Source organism: Grammomys surdaster, unplaced genomic scaffold, assembly GCF_004785775.1.
Source record: "Grammomys surdaster isolate TR1022 unplaced genomic scaffold, NIH_TR_1.0 170, whole genome shotgun sequence".
In the NCBI taxonomy this organism is placed as follows: Eukaryota; Metazoa; Chordata; class Mammalia; order Rodentia; family Muridae; genus Grammomys; species Grammomys surdaster.
This window is the reverse complement of record NW_021604618.1, coordinates 5984562-6000273: the sequence shown is the minus strand read 5'-3', so window position 1 is coordinate 6000273 and position 15712 is coordinate 5984562. Positions and strand designations below refer to the sequence as shown.

Sequence of the window (15712 nt, the reverse complement as noted above, 5' to 3'; positions counted from 1 at the left end):
CTCTCTCCCTCTCTCCCTCTCTCCCTCTCTCCCTCTCTCCCTCTCTCCCTCTCTCTTTTCCTCTGGACCACATATAGACTATAATTCTTGTTTCTCTAAGTCTGTAAATATCCGCTAAATCAAGGCTTTAAATCCTTTGATATTGGGGCTGGAGATATTGTTCGTCAAGTAAGAAGGCTTGCTGCTCTTGCAGAGGACCTAGGTTCGGTTCCCAGTACCCATATCAGGAGGCTGTTCACTATTGCCTATAATTCCAGCACTAGGGGATCTGACTGCCTCTTCTAGCTTTTTTGGGCACCTGCACGCATGTATGCATGTGGTACAAACACACACACACACACACGCACACACACACACACACAAATAAATAAATAAAGATCTTATTTGAAGTTGTTATAAAACACATGATGTGCAATGTCTGCCTGTCACCACCTCACGGTTCACAGCCTTGACTTTTGTCGTCTCTGTCATGGCCTCTAGTTCTTTACCCTGAACCTGGAAACTCCACACCATGGCACACTCGTGTCCTCACAACCACCGTTCACACCTTGCTTCCAGAGTTTTGACTAACAGGGATCATACAGTAATTGTGTTTTTGTTAAGTATCTTCTTTCATTGGACAATGACCCCCCCTCAGTCCATGTGTGTTGTCACACGTCAGAAGATATTTTTTTGTGTGAGGCCAGTTACTCTAGTATATAGCTAGATGTTTTCTTCATCCATTCACCCATCAGTGATGACTTGTTTTGACTAGGAAGTTAGTGGTTCTTTAAATCTGGGAATCACGTTAGTGCACAGGTATTGGAAGGTAGCCCTCCAGTCAAGGGAGGGCCAAAAAGCATTTGTCCCTGGCTCTTCCACTTGTGTGTCAGTCTGTATATCTTGTATGTCAGTTCTGGGGAGTTATTGAAGCTGCTGGAAATGTGTAAAACCAGCTCTGAGAAACAGACGCTGAGTAAGATTGAGATGTCCTTGAATCAGGAAGGTGGACGTGTGGCTACCTTCAAGCAGAGGTGGAAACCCACAGATGGAGATTCAGTGGGATGATTGAAGACCATCCACGATTTTGTTCCTCTAAACCTAAAGCATGGCCAGGAACCCGGTGATACAGTGCAGGCGTTTCTGTGAGGCTTCCTAGTCTCAGGTTTGTGGTGTTGGAGCCCTTACTGCACACTGAACAGGCTTAGGAGGACATTTAAGAAGTGTCCACGTCTTCAGACAGAGTGATCCTGCTCTTTGGTTCCATGTGTTAGAACTTCAAGAAACGTTTTGTTTGGTTGAAGGGGTTCTCGTGTCACTAAAACTAAAGTTTGGGAATACCCAGGATGCCCTGTGCCATTGCTTGTGAAGGTGCCCTGGTGCCATGGCTTCTCCCACTTGGCTTTACTGTCGTCAGCTGTTTGTGACAGCATAGCTGTCCACCATCTTGTTTTCAGTGTTTTCTGCAGTTGCACTGACCTTCCTTTCTCAGGATGTTTTTTATAGCATCCTGTGTGCCACTGACAATCTAACTTCTGTGGTGCACCAAAGGGAAGATTTGATGACAGCCATCTAGAACCTTCCATTCAAGCTCCTTCACCTTTGCAGAGAGCTGACTCTGACTTACAGGCTGTTTCTGGAAATGAAGCTACCTGTTTGTTTCCTTTACCTCTTTCTTCTTTCTTGGTCTGTGTCTGCTGCTTTCACAGAACACTTTCTGGAGCCTTCTTTCCTCCCTAATATTTGCAGCCATCAGTCAGATCTAGCCTTCCAGAAGGTACCTCCCATCTCCGGGGTGGAAGGACTCCTTTATACATTCATGAGGCCTCAGTCTTAGCATGGAAGCAGACACAACGCTGCCCCACAGGGTTCTGCCTCCTTCCCTTACCATAGAGAGCTTCAGATAAGGGCTATTAACAAAGCAGCCAAAACAGCCTTTACCTTTGGGGTTCATTTTGGATTTAGGAAACCAAATGTCCCTTCCTCATCCCGTGAGTGAGTGAATATTGCTTATATTGAAGATGATTCTGTGTCACTGTAATTGGATGCCAGGTCCTTTGTAGGTTCTGGGGAAGCTAAACTGGAAATAGGAACAGATATGAATCAAATCATCATACATTAAAATACATCAGTCGTGTGGGAGTGTGATAGTGGTTGGGGCTGTGTAGCCAAGGTTAGGACTACTAATGTATGCAGGGTAGGCTTTGGTTAATTGAAGGAAGGTTCCTGTAATAATAAAGTCTGAACTATAACTCAGAGGGTTAACAGGCAAGTTAGCCAAGGAGGTGGAAAACAAAAGTCTAGGCAGAAGAATTATCGTACACAGAGGCTCTGCGCTGTGAGGAATTGTGGTGAGTCTGAGGGGCAGAGATCAAACCTGAATAGCCACACTCCAAAGACTGAGGGAGGTCTAACTGAGGATGAAGACACAGGAGAAGGAGACAGATTCTCCTGGCTGTGGGGGCCATATTGTAGAATTGTCCTCTCTCTAAGAGACAATGGCAAGTGTTCCTACTAACTAGAAAGGCTTGCTCTGTAATGTCACCTCTTTGGGTCAGATTGTGCCTCCTGCCTCTGAGAGACCTGGCCTCTGCAAAAGCCTACACACTGGGCTCTTGCCATTTTTCGCCATGAAGGCTTTTCCATAGTGGTTTGTTGATGTGTCTTGCTTGGTGCTCTGCACATGGACAAACCTGTCCCAGACTCTCAAGTTCTAGTGGAGGACAATTCCGGCAATGTTTGATTAGTGCTTTGCCAGGGAAAGCAGAGGACGACACAAGTCTGCATCTACCCTGACCTTCCAGCAGCTGTTAGCGACTAGCTTTGCCCTTGTTCTGTGCTCTCTCCTCAGCCATTGCTTTTATTGGCCATTAAATTAATAGACGGAAGACGCTAAATGAGTCTATCAAGATTCGTTCCATGGAACTAATGGTGTTTTGCCAAACACGGCTCTTGGTGTCTTGTCTTGGCTGACCCAGTTTCTCTGCTCAAGATGAGCACACAGTAGTAGCCCATCAGCTCTGACATCTAGGTCACTAAGCAGCTGCTGCCTCAACCAGGCTGTCTCCCTCTCACATCCCTTAAGTGACATGAGGTGACCTGTGTACTGTAGCCTGTGGATAGCCTTTGGCTTCCTGGTGCCAGGGTGAGCAGGCACAGTCAGGAGGTGCCTCCCAGCACCCACAGTGGAACAGTGGGTGAAAGTGATACTGTAGATCTTCATTTTACTGCTCCTGACACAGCTCAAGCGCAGAGTCAGATGAGTATTTAACTGCAGAGTATATAACATCATTGCAGATGGAGCAGTGAATAACAACTGTGCAGACAAAGCAGCGTGCAACTGCAAATAGAGTGGTGTGTAACTGCAAACAGAAAAGTGTATAACTGTGCAAACCGAGCATCATGTAATTGTGCACACAGATCGCTGTATACTAACGTTGTATATCTGTGCAAACCAAGCAGTGTATAACTATGCAGACAGACACAGCTATGTATAACTGTGCAAACATAGCGGTGTATAACTCTCCAAGCAAACTTCAGAAGAAGCAGGTAAAGAGTGTGAGGTCAGGGACTCCAGCTTTCCCTTCTAACTGTGTATTGTTGGTCTAGTTATTTGGTGTCTCTGAGCCTGTAAGATGGGGTAAGAGGGCCTACTCATGGATAATGTTTCTCATGTTATCTCCCTTTTCTGGGTTCGAGGGTAGAAAGACCCTGTAGCACTGTGGCTGTGTTCCCTAGGTGCTAGCAGCTCCAGGCTACAAGTCTAGTACACTAGACTTTATATTTGAGGTGGAACTGTTCTGTTCTGTGAATAATGACATGTTCCCTTTTTTCTCCTGTCTTCTCTCCCGTGTGCAGGTGACAATCGCATTGAGGTTCTGGCTGAAGTCTGGGACTACTTCTTCACTGAGACTCTCCCTACCCTGCAGGCAATATTTTATCCAGTTCAGGTCAGTGTCACTGGGATGCAACAGCCTGTCTCCTCCACTGACCTAGGTGATCAGGCCTCTTGCTAAGAGGGGGACAGTCTGGAGGTGGGCATCTTGGTTAGTAAGGGCTCCAGAGGTCTTCTGAGCATTCTGTATCTATATTTAACCTCTAACTTCAAGTGAAGAAGAGAATCTTATATATAACCAGCAATTTGTTGGTTCTCGTTAGCCTCATGGTTTTGAAATTATACACACACACACACACACACACACACACACACACACACTTGAACTGGATTTTTTTTCCTTCTCTTTCCTTCTCAGCCCATTTGCCCTTTCCACTGGCTTTCTCTTTGAAGTGCAGTTTTAAAGTACCTTATTCATGCAATTGATCAGAAAGCGTTGGTTCATCAGGATAGCTTATCGTGTGTATCTAGTGCACTCTCACCATGTTCACCCTTTACCCTCTACTCATGCTCCTTCCTTCCTCCCACTCCTGCTGATCTGCTTGAAACACATTTTAAACAAGTTGCTGTTGTCCTGAAGCCGTGGGAGTGGATAATGTTCCTCGATCTCTGATGAACTCTCACCCAGAGAGCTATATGATGTAATCGTGCTGGGTAGGAGGACGTGCAGGCTGGCGCTCCAGAGCAGGAGCTTGACAAGGGTATTTAACTTCATGCACAACAATCCCTGCCAAACATGAGATTGGGGCTTAGGGCTGGTGAGATAGCATAGCAGTTAAGAGTTTGCACCTTTCTTAGAGAGGCTCTGACTGTGATTCCCAACACCCATGTTGGGTGGTTCGCAACTGCCTGTAACTCCAGTTCCGGGGAATCCAATGTCCTCTTCCAGGCTCCACGGCCCCTGCACTCATATGCACAAACTCACACAGAGAAACAAACATATACATATAATTTAAAGTAATAACAGTAATAAGTGTTTTTCTAGAGTGTGAGATTTAGGGAGGGAGACTTTTCCCCACGGAAGCATGAGGCTTTGAATTGAGATCCTCGTTTCCTGTTTAGAAGTAGCTGCACACTGGTGGTTCGGGGAGACAGGCAGCTCCCTGAGCCTTGCTGGCCAGCCAATCTAGCTTAACTGGTGAGCTAGTCCTCTCCCAAATTCCTCGCACATACATGCAGTTTACTCACATTCCTCTCGTCCCCCTGGGGTTAAAGCTTTTCCTGGTCTGCTTTGTTGAAGTGTGAGTGTAATAGGCAGAGTGGAAACAGAGCCACCAGAAGTGGTTGGAATTTCCTCCTTCCACAGCGAAGGCCCCAGGAGATTGCACTGCACTTATGGTGTTTCAGAGGAGCACGGGATTGCTTGTACTCCATACCCAGTATTTAAAATGTTGCTCAGTGATGTCACTTCCCATTGTAGACTTGCCTCTAGTGTCTCCTGTAACACAGCGCGTAGAGAAGCCTGGCTGCAGTCTGTTCCTCTCATCATGCCCAGTCTGAACCAGTGCTGATGGAGACCCTTAGCGCCTGCATCCACAGATACCTTCTTACTTGCAGTTGTCACCCCTTAGCAAGCAGCAGGTCCTCAGAAAGACAGACCTGAGGGTAGAGTTCACTGATGTAGCAAATAAAAATACTAGGTGTTACCTTAACTTTGAATTCTATATAAATGACAAATAATGCATTCTGATTGACATACATATGAAAAAAGAATTTAGCCAACATCTGTGATAGCATTCCTTCTAGATTCTGCCCCACACTTACCTGGCAACAGCCAGGCATGTCTGGCTTACTATAAAAGGGGCTGTTTGCCCTTCCTCACTCTCTTACTCTCTCTGCCCCATCTCCCTTTCCCCCTCAACCCTCTTTCTCCATGTGTTTCTGACTGGCCTCTTCTCCTCTTCTCCTCTTCTCCTCTTCTCCTCTTCTCCTCTTCTCCTCTTCTCCTCTTCTCCTCTTCTCCTCTTTTCCTCTCCCCTTCCCTTCCCTCCCCTCCCCTCCCCTCCCTCCTCCCTCTCCTCCTCCTTTTTCTTCTTCTTCCTCTCTCCCTTCCTCTGTGTCTTTCTCTCTACTCCCCCCTCAACTCCCCTCCCTATGCCATAAATAAACTCTATTCCATACTATATCCATCATATGGCTGGAACCTCAGGGGCCTCAGCATGGGCCCGCAGAGACCCCTTCCCACCTCACCATACTGCGCTTCTACCAAACATATCCTCCTTCTTTCTCTCTTTTTATAAAACACAACATCTTGTGTTCAATCTGTTTAACCCAAAGGAAGGGGATGTACAGATGAGGGACATTTGTGCAGCAGCTGCAGGACATGACGATGACTTTGGAATGTGGAGTGTGAGTCAGGATGGGCACTGAGGGAAGAAATGAGTAAGTACTCAGAGCCAGGCAGGAACATAGTCACAAGGATGGTTCTGTTTTGATTCTCTTAAGAAGTGGTAAAATCTGGTCCTGCATAGTATTGTTCATTTCACTTCTCTCACCTCCAGCAACTCAGTGACCCACTCTCTGGCTACTCTCTTCCCTATTGACCTTGAAGGGCATCTGCCTGCGCTAGCTGAGATTGAGGGGGAGAGACCTGGATTCAAAGCATTAGATAGAGTATTCAAAGGATGTGAGGGAGATCCAGAACAAATGGGCACCAAGGTAGAAGGCATGCTATGTGGGCAGTCTGTACATTGGGTAATGTTTCAAGGACAGATGTTACAAGGAGATAGACTTACTATTACTTTTGGATGAGTAGGTGTCCTTTACCCAGGGCCCTGGTTAATGGCCATGAGTGGTAGTCGCAGGAAGCAGTGATTGGCCTGTTTCTTTTGGTATAAACTGGGTTCCTTACCTCTCCTGTCGAGTACTTTTCCTGCCAGCACAGGAGGCCAACATTTGCACAAGAAAAGGCCTTGTGGCCGCTGGGACCATCCATGTAAGCTCCACATCATGTGTACCGTACACCTATACAAGTATGGGGTATGAGGAGAGTTTTGATGTAAGTTGCATCTCACACTCTGTTCTAGGATTGCTTGGACGCATTTCTCCACATGGGAGGTGCCTGGTACACTTTACAGCCTCTGGTCAGGTACTAAGCATTCTCTCTTTCCTGAGCATGTATTATTTAACCTTAGCTTGGAAGGCTCCGAGGCAAAGTTTTTCATCCTTTCCAGGAGAGTGCTACCTACTTGTGTGAAGAGGTACTGCTGAGAACATTCTGGAAAGGAGATGGAGTGGGAAGGGGTGGAGTAGCAATAGAAAAGCAGGTTGATTTGAAAAGTTGCCCTAATTTTTTGGATCTGTTCCCTACCTCCCCGGCCTGGCCATATAGGTGGGTTTGAAATGGTTGTTCTTGAATGTCCGCCATGATTGCCCTCCTAACCAGTTATCCCCATACTCTACAATGTGTGAGAAAATGTGCTCTCAGATACAGATGAGTCGGTGCATTCTTTTGAGAGGGCATTGTGGTAGGATCCATAAAGTATGTGTGTGTGTGTGTGTGTGTGTGTGTGTGTGTGTGTATACACGCTTGCACATGTGCATATATGTAGAAGCTAAAGGCCAGTGTCAGGTGCCCTTCTTGACTGCATATTTTTTGAGACAAGGTCTTACTGAACCTGTTAGCTCACTGACTTGGCTAGGTTAACTGACCTGTGTGGTTTAAAACTCATGCGGCGGAGTCGCTGGTGAAGGAAAAGAACTCGCGAGCAGAGCGTGTGGGGGTGGGGGGTGGGGGGCTGTTTGGCCTTGCTCACATGGGGCAGTGATGGCAGGGTCCCAGCACACCCAGCAGTGGCGGGAGAGGGAGCCCCCGGAGCAGGGAGACACGTGGAATCGAAGATATGGAAGTTTTATTGGTCATGTTGATGGTTGTATCTGAATGGTGTGCTCTCCCACAAAATGCCAGGAGGGGTCCCCTTATATTGGAAAGAGAAGGGGCTAGGGAGATGAAAACTTAGATATCTACGCCCCCAGCCTTTAGGTAATTCATTAATATGTAAATCTTGAGGCCTGTTAGTCACGCCCTCTACCTGTGCCTTACGTGACCCACTATATAGGTGAAATGGAGATCTCTGGATACTGGGGCGTGGTCAAACACCCCAGGATGTCCTACAGCCCGACAGACCTGGAAGCCCTAGCTCTGCCTATCCAGTGCTGAGATTACAGACTTCATCTGGTTTTTAAAACGTGGGTTCGGGGACTCAAACTCAGGCCTTAATGCTTGTCCAGCACTCACTTTAACGATCCATCTCTCCATCCCGTTGTAAAGGCAGATGTCGATAGTGTAAGTTTTCTTTTGAAGAGTGATATCGACCTGGATACACTAACAAAACTGTCCAGAGAATCACGGATGAACATGTTTACTGCAGCATTGTTGTAGTTAAAAGCTGGGAGGGGAATTTTAGTTGATGCAATGGCAGTTAGAGTATATTCACATTTTGGAATACTAAGTGTCCTTCAGGTAGTATGGGACAGGGGAGAAGGATGGTGCCCTGATATGCTTAACTTAAAAATATTTAAGTTACACTAAGCTAAATAAAAGGTACGGCCTCTGTGTGTTTAATGGTTCTGTGTGCAATTCTATAGAGGTAGGGACTGTCCAGAGAAATTTGGAAGATAAATATAAGCCTTTGAAGAGTGGTTTCTTATATGGATACCAACAATGCTACAGAAGGTGGCTTCTGCTTGTCCTAACCATGTCCTAACTGTCTGAATTGTAGCCTAGAAATAATAATTACTTAATGATTTAAAACCGAAGTCCAAACCAAAACAATCAAGAGCCACCATCCCTGTGGCTGGCAAATGGAGAAGCCTCCAGTGCCTGGGAGGTCTCTAGGCTTCCAGGAGAGACCAATTATGCAAAGTGATTTTTGCAGTGGCAGGTAGGGGGTGTCTGCAATTGCCTTCCTATTCCTTGCTTTCTACACCTCCCTCCAGATGGACATTCAGACCATTCAGACACATTTCAAAAAGTCTGCCTGCCCTTGCCTGGCTCCTCTTTTTCTGCCTTGTATGATTTAAATCAAACACTTCGTCTACTGATATCACATAAGGGCATGAGCAAAACTTGGATAGTTTCTGTCAGCCCCCAGCATCCTGGATGACTAAGTAGCCTGGCATAAACAGAGGAAGGAGGGGCCTTATGGGTCACTGGATCTTGCCCTCCTAGCCACCTAGCTGTCAAACACGGGTAATACCAGCTTCCCAACTTTTTAGATGCTGAGAGAGTAAGACTGTCCATGAGGGCTGCAGTAAGGGAACCACTGTGATGGCTGCTCCACAGTTAGGGGGAAGGCTTTTATTGAGGGTAAGAGAACATCCAGAGGCATCTGAAAGAGTCCATGGACAAGAGGGAAAAAAGCAAACTGGACATGGCCAGGGCTAGGGACGTAGACTAGCAAGAGGCAGAGTCATGAGAAGGTGACTGGGAGAGAATGGGGCTGGGTGCTATTATAAAGGGATCTGGGAACAGGCTGGTGGCTAGCAGAAGGACCCGGGGGCTAGTGTGGCAGCCTTGAGATGTATAACAAGCACTTGTGGATAGGGACTGAGGGAGCCTAGGTACCTGTCAATGGAGAACCATATGTCCCTTCTGACCAAGTAACAATACCTTTTTTTTCCTTGTAATTTGTAATCACTTTAATGGTAAGAAAGAAAACTGAGGGATAAATTGCAAGGTCTCAGGTGTGTGCTTTGAGGAGGGCATTGAGGATTGCAGAGATAAGAAGATTAGTAACATCATGGGCAGAGCACAGCCTGGCCCGGCCTCTAAGGAGAGTCCAGTCTCCGTCTCTACAGATAGATAGCTTGTGGAAGCTCTGAAGAGGTGTTGGCTGATTGGTGGATGGCCACTTATATTGGAGAGATTGACTGTCCCTGTTTCCTGCTGCTGTTGTTTCCAATGCTGATCTTACCTTGAACACTGTCCTAGGAACAGGGACGAGTCATATTTAATCAGGGCAGTGTATGGTTAGTTGGTTTTATCACCTCCTTCACACACATATGGATAAGTGCAAATAAATTTTCAGAAAGTGTAAAAAAACCGCCTTTCTAAATTCCAGGGTTCCAGTAGATGAGTGTGGGAAGGACACATACAAACCACAGCATAATTTGTGGAATATACTCATTATTTACATCTAAATGCTTAGGGTCCTGTCTAGCACACAGAGCGTAGCAAATGCAAACTCTTGTAACTATTGGCATTTTATCCCCCGCCTAGTACCCCAACCACTGAAATAGTCACACTCTTTCCACTCACTCCTTCCACACATGCCTTAGTACTTTTCTGCATTAGTTACTTGTGGTTATGTAAGTTCTAACCATGATTATGTAATTCCGTAACCATGTAAGGTCTGATATTTCCTGACATGGGATGAGCATTTAAACATTTAACAGATGAAATTGAAGAAGCAGCCTTGAAGCAGGGAGAGAGCAGTGATTGTTCTCTCTCTTTTCCCACCTTCCTCTCTTTTACTCCTTCCCACCCACTGGAATCTCCTGTCAGCATGGCCCCTATTATATGTCTCTTGTATTGTCTTCGGATTGTTTAAGCAGGTTGAGTCTTAATGCTAGAGGAAACCAGAGCCTGGTCTTCTTCTGAGACAGCCCACAGGCCTTGCCCATGCTTGTCCTAGTCCATCCTGAGTGTACTGTGTAAAAACACTTGCCCAGGACTCCTTGAGGCTGGTGGGGATCCAACAGGTACTCCCTCTCACCCCTCCACCTGCCTTCCCTAGGGACAGGAGCTGACCATCCGCCAGATCTCTCTGCTGGGCTTCCGGGACCTGGTCTTGCTGAAGGTGAAGCTGGGTGACTTGCTGTTGTTGGCACAGTCCAAGTTGCCTTCTTCTGTTATACAAATGCTGCTCATTCTGCAGGTGAGCTCTGAGGGGCCCTGTCCCTTGTGCCAGCAATCAGCCAAAGGATCCTGCCATGATGGAGGTGGGGAGGAGGTGGAACAACAGAGCAGTGTAGCTGCATTCTTCTTGTTTGTCCATGTTTCCTGGTTCACCAGCTCATGCACCTTTGCTGTGCGCCTGTAGGGGTTCTATTGCTATACTCACCGCTAGTCTTGGCCTAAAGGAAGAATAAAACACCTGAAGCCTGATTTCCTGGGAGCTGTGGCTTTCTTTCTCCATCCCTCGGGTGGGATTTGGGTACCCAAATACCCTCTGCCCTGAACACCATTGTCTGGAACAGTTAGTACAGATACTAAACTTTCCTTTCTTGCTTGTGGCTTCAGCACCCAGTGCAGAGTCTTGAGCACAAAAGTAGCCATTCATTGTGGTGTCAGCTAGTGAAGAGTAAATATCCTTCTGTGCTCTTCAACTATGTCAAGGAGCCAAGGATTGCAAACAATGACAAAGTATCTGTAGTAGTTGAGTCAAGATAGACCTAGAACTCCTAGATAGGCTTCATGGAAAAGCAAGACTGAGTCAGGTCTCAGAGCTCTGGTCACTTCTTGGTCTCTGGGTCATTCTTTCTTATTTTTCTCTGATGCTGTCTCTTGAGGCCTTGCCCGGATGCTTTTGGACTTGGTCTTACTCTGTTTGTGGAATTATTTGGACCAGATTAGACGTGACATGCCATGGTGTTTGTTTCCAGGGAGACACTACCCAGATGGCTCCATCCTGTCTTCTCATCCCAGTCTTAAATCAGCCGCAGGAAGATGAGCTAACACTTCTCAGGCTTTGGTTGTTTGCCAGGTGCAGGCGCAAGGACTATAAATGTTCTGTTTTCCTTAAACAGTCCAAATAAGCCCTTTATGAGGTCAGTGTTGTTGTTATTCCCATGCTCCAGACGAGGAAACAAAACCAGGATGCTTATTCAGTTGAGTGAAGTTTCTCAGCTGGTAAGAGGTACTTATTAGTAAGATCCTAAGATGCAGAACTGTGAACATCCTGCTCCCTCCTGTAGGGAAGGGATTTGGCTGGCTGGCACATGTTGGGCTTGGGGATCTCCTTTGCCCAATCAACTGTGACCCTGAATGTGGTCAGGTGGGACCAACACACTGTGAGGAGTCCTTTCCCATGGATGGGTGTGCAGTCTCAGGTTCTTCCATCTTGGTCCTAATAACTGATGGGATATCACCAGCCCCATCTCCGCTAACTACTGTGCTTTTGACTATCTTGAGGCTATTTCTCTGCATATTCCCCTTTCCCATAGTAAGAAAGGAGGAAGGGTCATCTTAGAGATAGAGTGGGTATCATTCTGGAGCCAGCCTTTTTGTAGAAAGGAATAGAAGGATGGGCTTGGCAAAGCGTTCACAGCTTACATGTGAAATACTGAATTCAGAGCTTAGCTCCCAAATTCGGAGTATGGAGATGGAGCCCCGAGGATTCTAGGATGAGGTTAGGAACCTGGGCTCCACTTTCTGTTTCAGTTTTCATTTATGACACCTCTCCAGTAATACTTCCCCTTTAGCTGTGTCAAAATACCTGACAAAAACAACTTAAAAGGGGAACTGTCATCTTAAGCTTACAGTCATCGCTTCAGAGAAGGCACAGTAACAGGAAGGTGAGGCAGCTGGCCACACTGTATCTTGTATCTGTATCAGCAAGTAGAGAGAAATGAATCCTGGTGTTCAGCTGGCTTCCTCTTTCTATGCAGCCTGAGATCCCAGCCCAGGCAATGGCTCTGTCCATGAGGTGAGAGGGTCTTCCCACCTCTATTCATTTAACTTAACCTAGATAAGCCCTCAGAGATGCTGCCCAAGGAGTGTTTCCACTGTGACAGTCAAGGTTAACTACCATACATCTCTTTCTCTGTGTGGCCGTGGCTGCCTTTTGAGGATCCTCCCCAGATGAAACTGGAGCAGGAGGACCTGTTTCTGTAACAAAAGCCTTTTGAGGTTCTGAGTTTCGTGTGGAACAACCGAACAATACATGGCATCACCCCTTAAAGCCCCTAAAGATGCACCAGAACCTCCATCTTTTGGCCTGTCCCATTTACCACCACACTGTGCACATGCAATTTTGTTCAGCTGATCTTACGGAATCTGCTCAAATGGGTCCCTGGGCCTACAGCCCCTCCATCCCTCCACCAGACATTAGAATCTGACTCTAATACTGACCTGGTACTGTGGCTTTCCTGATTCTTGCAGGGCTGGAGTCTTAGTGCTTGTTTTTTGGGTTTTTTGTTGTTGTTGTTTTTGTTTGTTTGTTTTGTTTTCTGCTCTAAACACTTGTTATCTAGAGCAGTCAGAGCAAATCTTAAGCTTCTCCTTTGTGCTGTGCCCTCAGCACCTTTGGTCATAAAAGTAGGTGTTCATTGAGCATGGCTCAGAAAGTGATGGAGCCAGTTAGAGAACCCAAGGTCTCTGGCCTGAGTCACATGATGACTTCTTTCTTTAGACGCATGGACTATAGCCCAATAAGCTCTGTGGCTGTGTTGAGTTTCTGCAAAAAATGGACAACGAAACAGTTCCCACTGTGGATCTTCTTATTTTTCCCACGTCAAGGTATTGAAGGGTCAGAGAGGTTAGCTGACTCACCTGGGTATAAACTGAACTGTGGGAGCTGTCAGCTTCCTCATCTTTTGCTCTCTCTACCTCTCAGCCTTCCTTCCTGCCTCCTCCTAGGTATTGGAAATACCCTTAGAACTTGTACAGTGGTCACACTCCAGGGCAGGGCACTTGGCATCTTTCCCCTCTTAGCCTCCTGGAAGTCGGTTTCCTGGACTCTTTCTCCCTTGGGAGATACAGAGCTGAGGCTGGGAGGAAGGCAGTAGTCAGTGTAGGTTTTTCTTCGATCCAAATCTGTTTTCTAGGGCCTGAGGGGCAGCATCTTTGAATTCTGGATAGGATGTTCAGGGAATCCACTCCAGGACCACTCCTGCTACAGGGAATGTACTATAAATTGTCCAACTCTCCACAGGGGCATGAGACCTGGGCATGATGTTCCCAGAGCGACCTGACTCTGATACAAGGGAAGACTTCAGACTTCAGCTCTCTCTTTCCCATCAGTCCTCCAAACTTTCTTGAGCCAATTCCCCCTTCTTGGAAAATATAAGGGCAGCTCGTGCTATACTAGGCAGAGAGCGCCTCTTCTCAAGGGGTCCCTCCCAGAGGATAAGGAAGTCTTTAAGTGAGTATTGCCTGCCCACGAGGCAATGCATGTGACATTGTCCTTGGAGGGCTCTGTCTTTAGTTCTGTAGTCTCCCATCTTCCACTGAATGTTCTTAATAATTTTCAAATATAAGGCTCAGCTTCTTTGTTTCATACTGGGCCAGGAAAAGTTGTCATTCATATGTTGCTATGTGGTGAGTGGTTTAGCAGACAAAAGGCTGAGGATGTCCTCAAGGGCCGTGTCCTTTGGAGTGTCACTCAGTTGCAAGCTGTGTTATCATCCCTCTTGCCCCTTTCTTTGCCACCTCTTATTCCTGTCATGTCTCTTTTGGAGAAAAGACTAGAGATGATGCTGATGTGAACTATCAGAAGAAAAACGTTTCTGGGCCTCCAAACCTAATAAAGGTGATTTTATGGCTTGAACCACTCTACCCTGAAATCTGGTTACAGGCCCCTTTGCCTTCCTATTGCCTTGAGTGCCCGCTCCGGTTTGGGCCAGCTTTCACGTGCCTTCCTGAGTCAATCAGCTTACTTTCTTTCCATGCTCCTTTCCAACGCTAAGCATTCTGCTGCTTGAGCTCTGGGACAGTGGAGCTGGGACAGAGGGTGTGGGGAATCGCCATGCCTGTTTCCAGCACCGCCGTCAAGGTTATTCCAATAGATAGTCACTTTCTCCATGGCTGTCTCTTCCCTTCCCTTTTTAGTCCTAGACTGCAAACTCTGCTTCTATTCTGTCAAACTCTGCATAGCCTCTTTTCAGGCTTCTTGTTTCCTTAAACCATCCAACATCTAGGCATCTGCATCTCATTTGATGTAGCTAAAACAGACCAAGGAAAAGCCCCTTTACTTGGGAACCACATCTCAACCACGGATTCCTAATCTGCAGGACTTGGCCCCACTTGCTTCACTCCTCGGACAACTCCAGGGCTGTGGTGAGTGTTAGCTTTTTAAGGAAAACCATTTAGGACCTATTTTGAGAATTTGAGAAGATAATCTTTCTGGCTAAGCACAGAGACCCCCTGGAGTCTCCCTTCTTTGCCTGCTCAGGCCCTTGTCCCTTTCTGGTCTCTGGGTCTTTGCTACCCCTCAACAGAAGGTCATGCTTTCAAGCTCCTTGCAGTGAGAAACAATTCACAAGGAGCCTGCTGCTTTTCTAGAAAGTTGATTTTTACCAGCTCCTTTCCAGTTTGGGCTATCATGTCTCCCTACTTTCCTGCTCAGGCCCTTGTCCCTTTCTGCTCTCTGGGTCTTTGCCACCTGGCTTTTACCTCAAATGCAAGTTTGAGGACTCCTACTGTGCTGTACTGCAGAAACACACCTAGAACCACTTTCTAGGTCTTCTTTCTCCTATTCTGGACTTTTCTGTGCTTTTTCTCTGTTTTCTAACCTGGTAACAAGTGGTGGTCACTTGGGCTCAGAGCCAGACATCTTGGGTTCCAGTCCAGTGGGGGATTTGTTTGTCTGTCTTATGTTGTTTATTTCTGTCATCCATTGGCTGTGGTAAACTAGGCAAGTTTCTTAAGCCCCCTGGTCTTTATTTGTAGCCATTGGAAGCGGGGCCTGTCCCTGGTTGTTGGGAGGCCTGTGTGTTTGTTCATATGTGAGGCTTTTGTGAAATAACTGCTTGCTTTGGGTAAGCTCACCACTCTTCTGGGGATGGGATGATCATTGGACTTCACCACCCCTCACCTTTAGAGTGAGAATTGGAACTATGCCACCTACATTGTCCTGGGTGAGCCCAGATTTTGTTCTTAAAAGGCCCAGTTTCTGA

General features: G+C 46.7%; 1 protein-coding gene across 5 annotated transcripts in view; it reads left to right on the top strand.

Moving 5' to 3' along the window:
- The window catches only part of Prr5l (proline rich 5 like), a 102087-nt gene that overhangs the window by 72112 nt on the left and 14263 nt on the right, over positions 1-15712 (top strand). For 4 of the 5 annotated variants that reach the window (XM_028767076.1, XM_028767077.1, XM_028767078.1 and 1 more), the window contains exons 6-7: positions 3838-3929; positions 10612-10752. In XM_028767076.1, the coding sequence (XP_028622909.1) occupies positions 3838-3929; positions 10612-10752 (233 nt within the window). The remainder of the gene's footprint in view (positions 1-3837; positions 3930-10611; positions 10753-15712) is intronic. The other variant, XM_028767079.1, reaches the window with a different exon arrangement.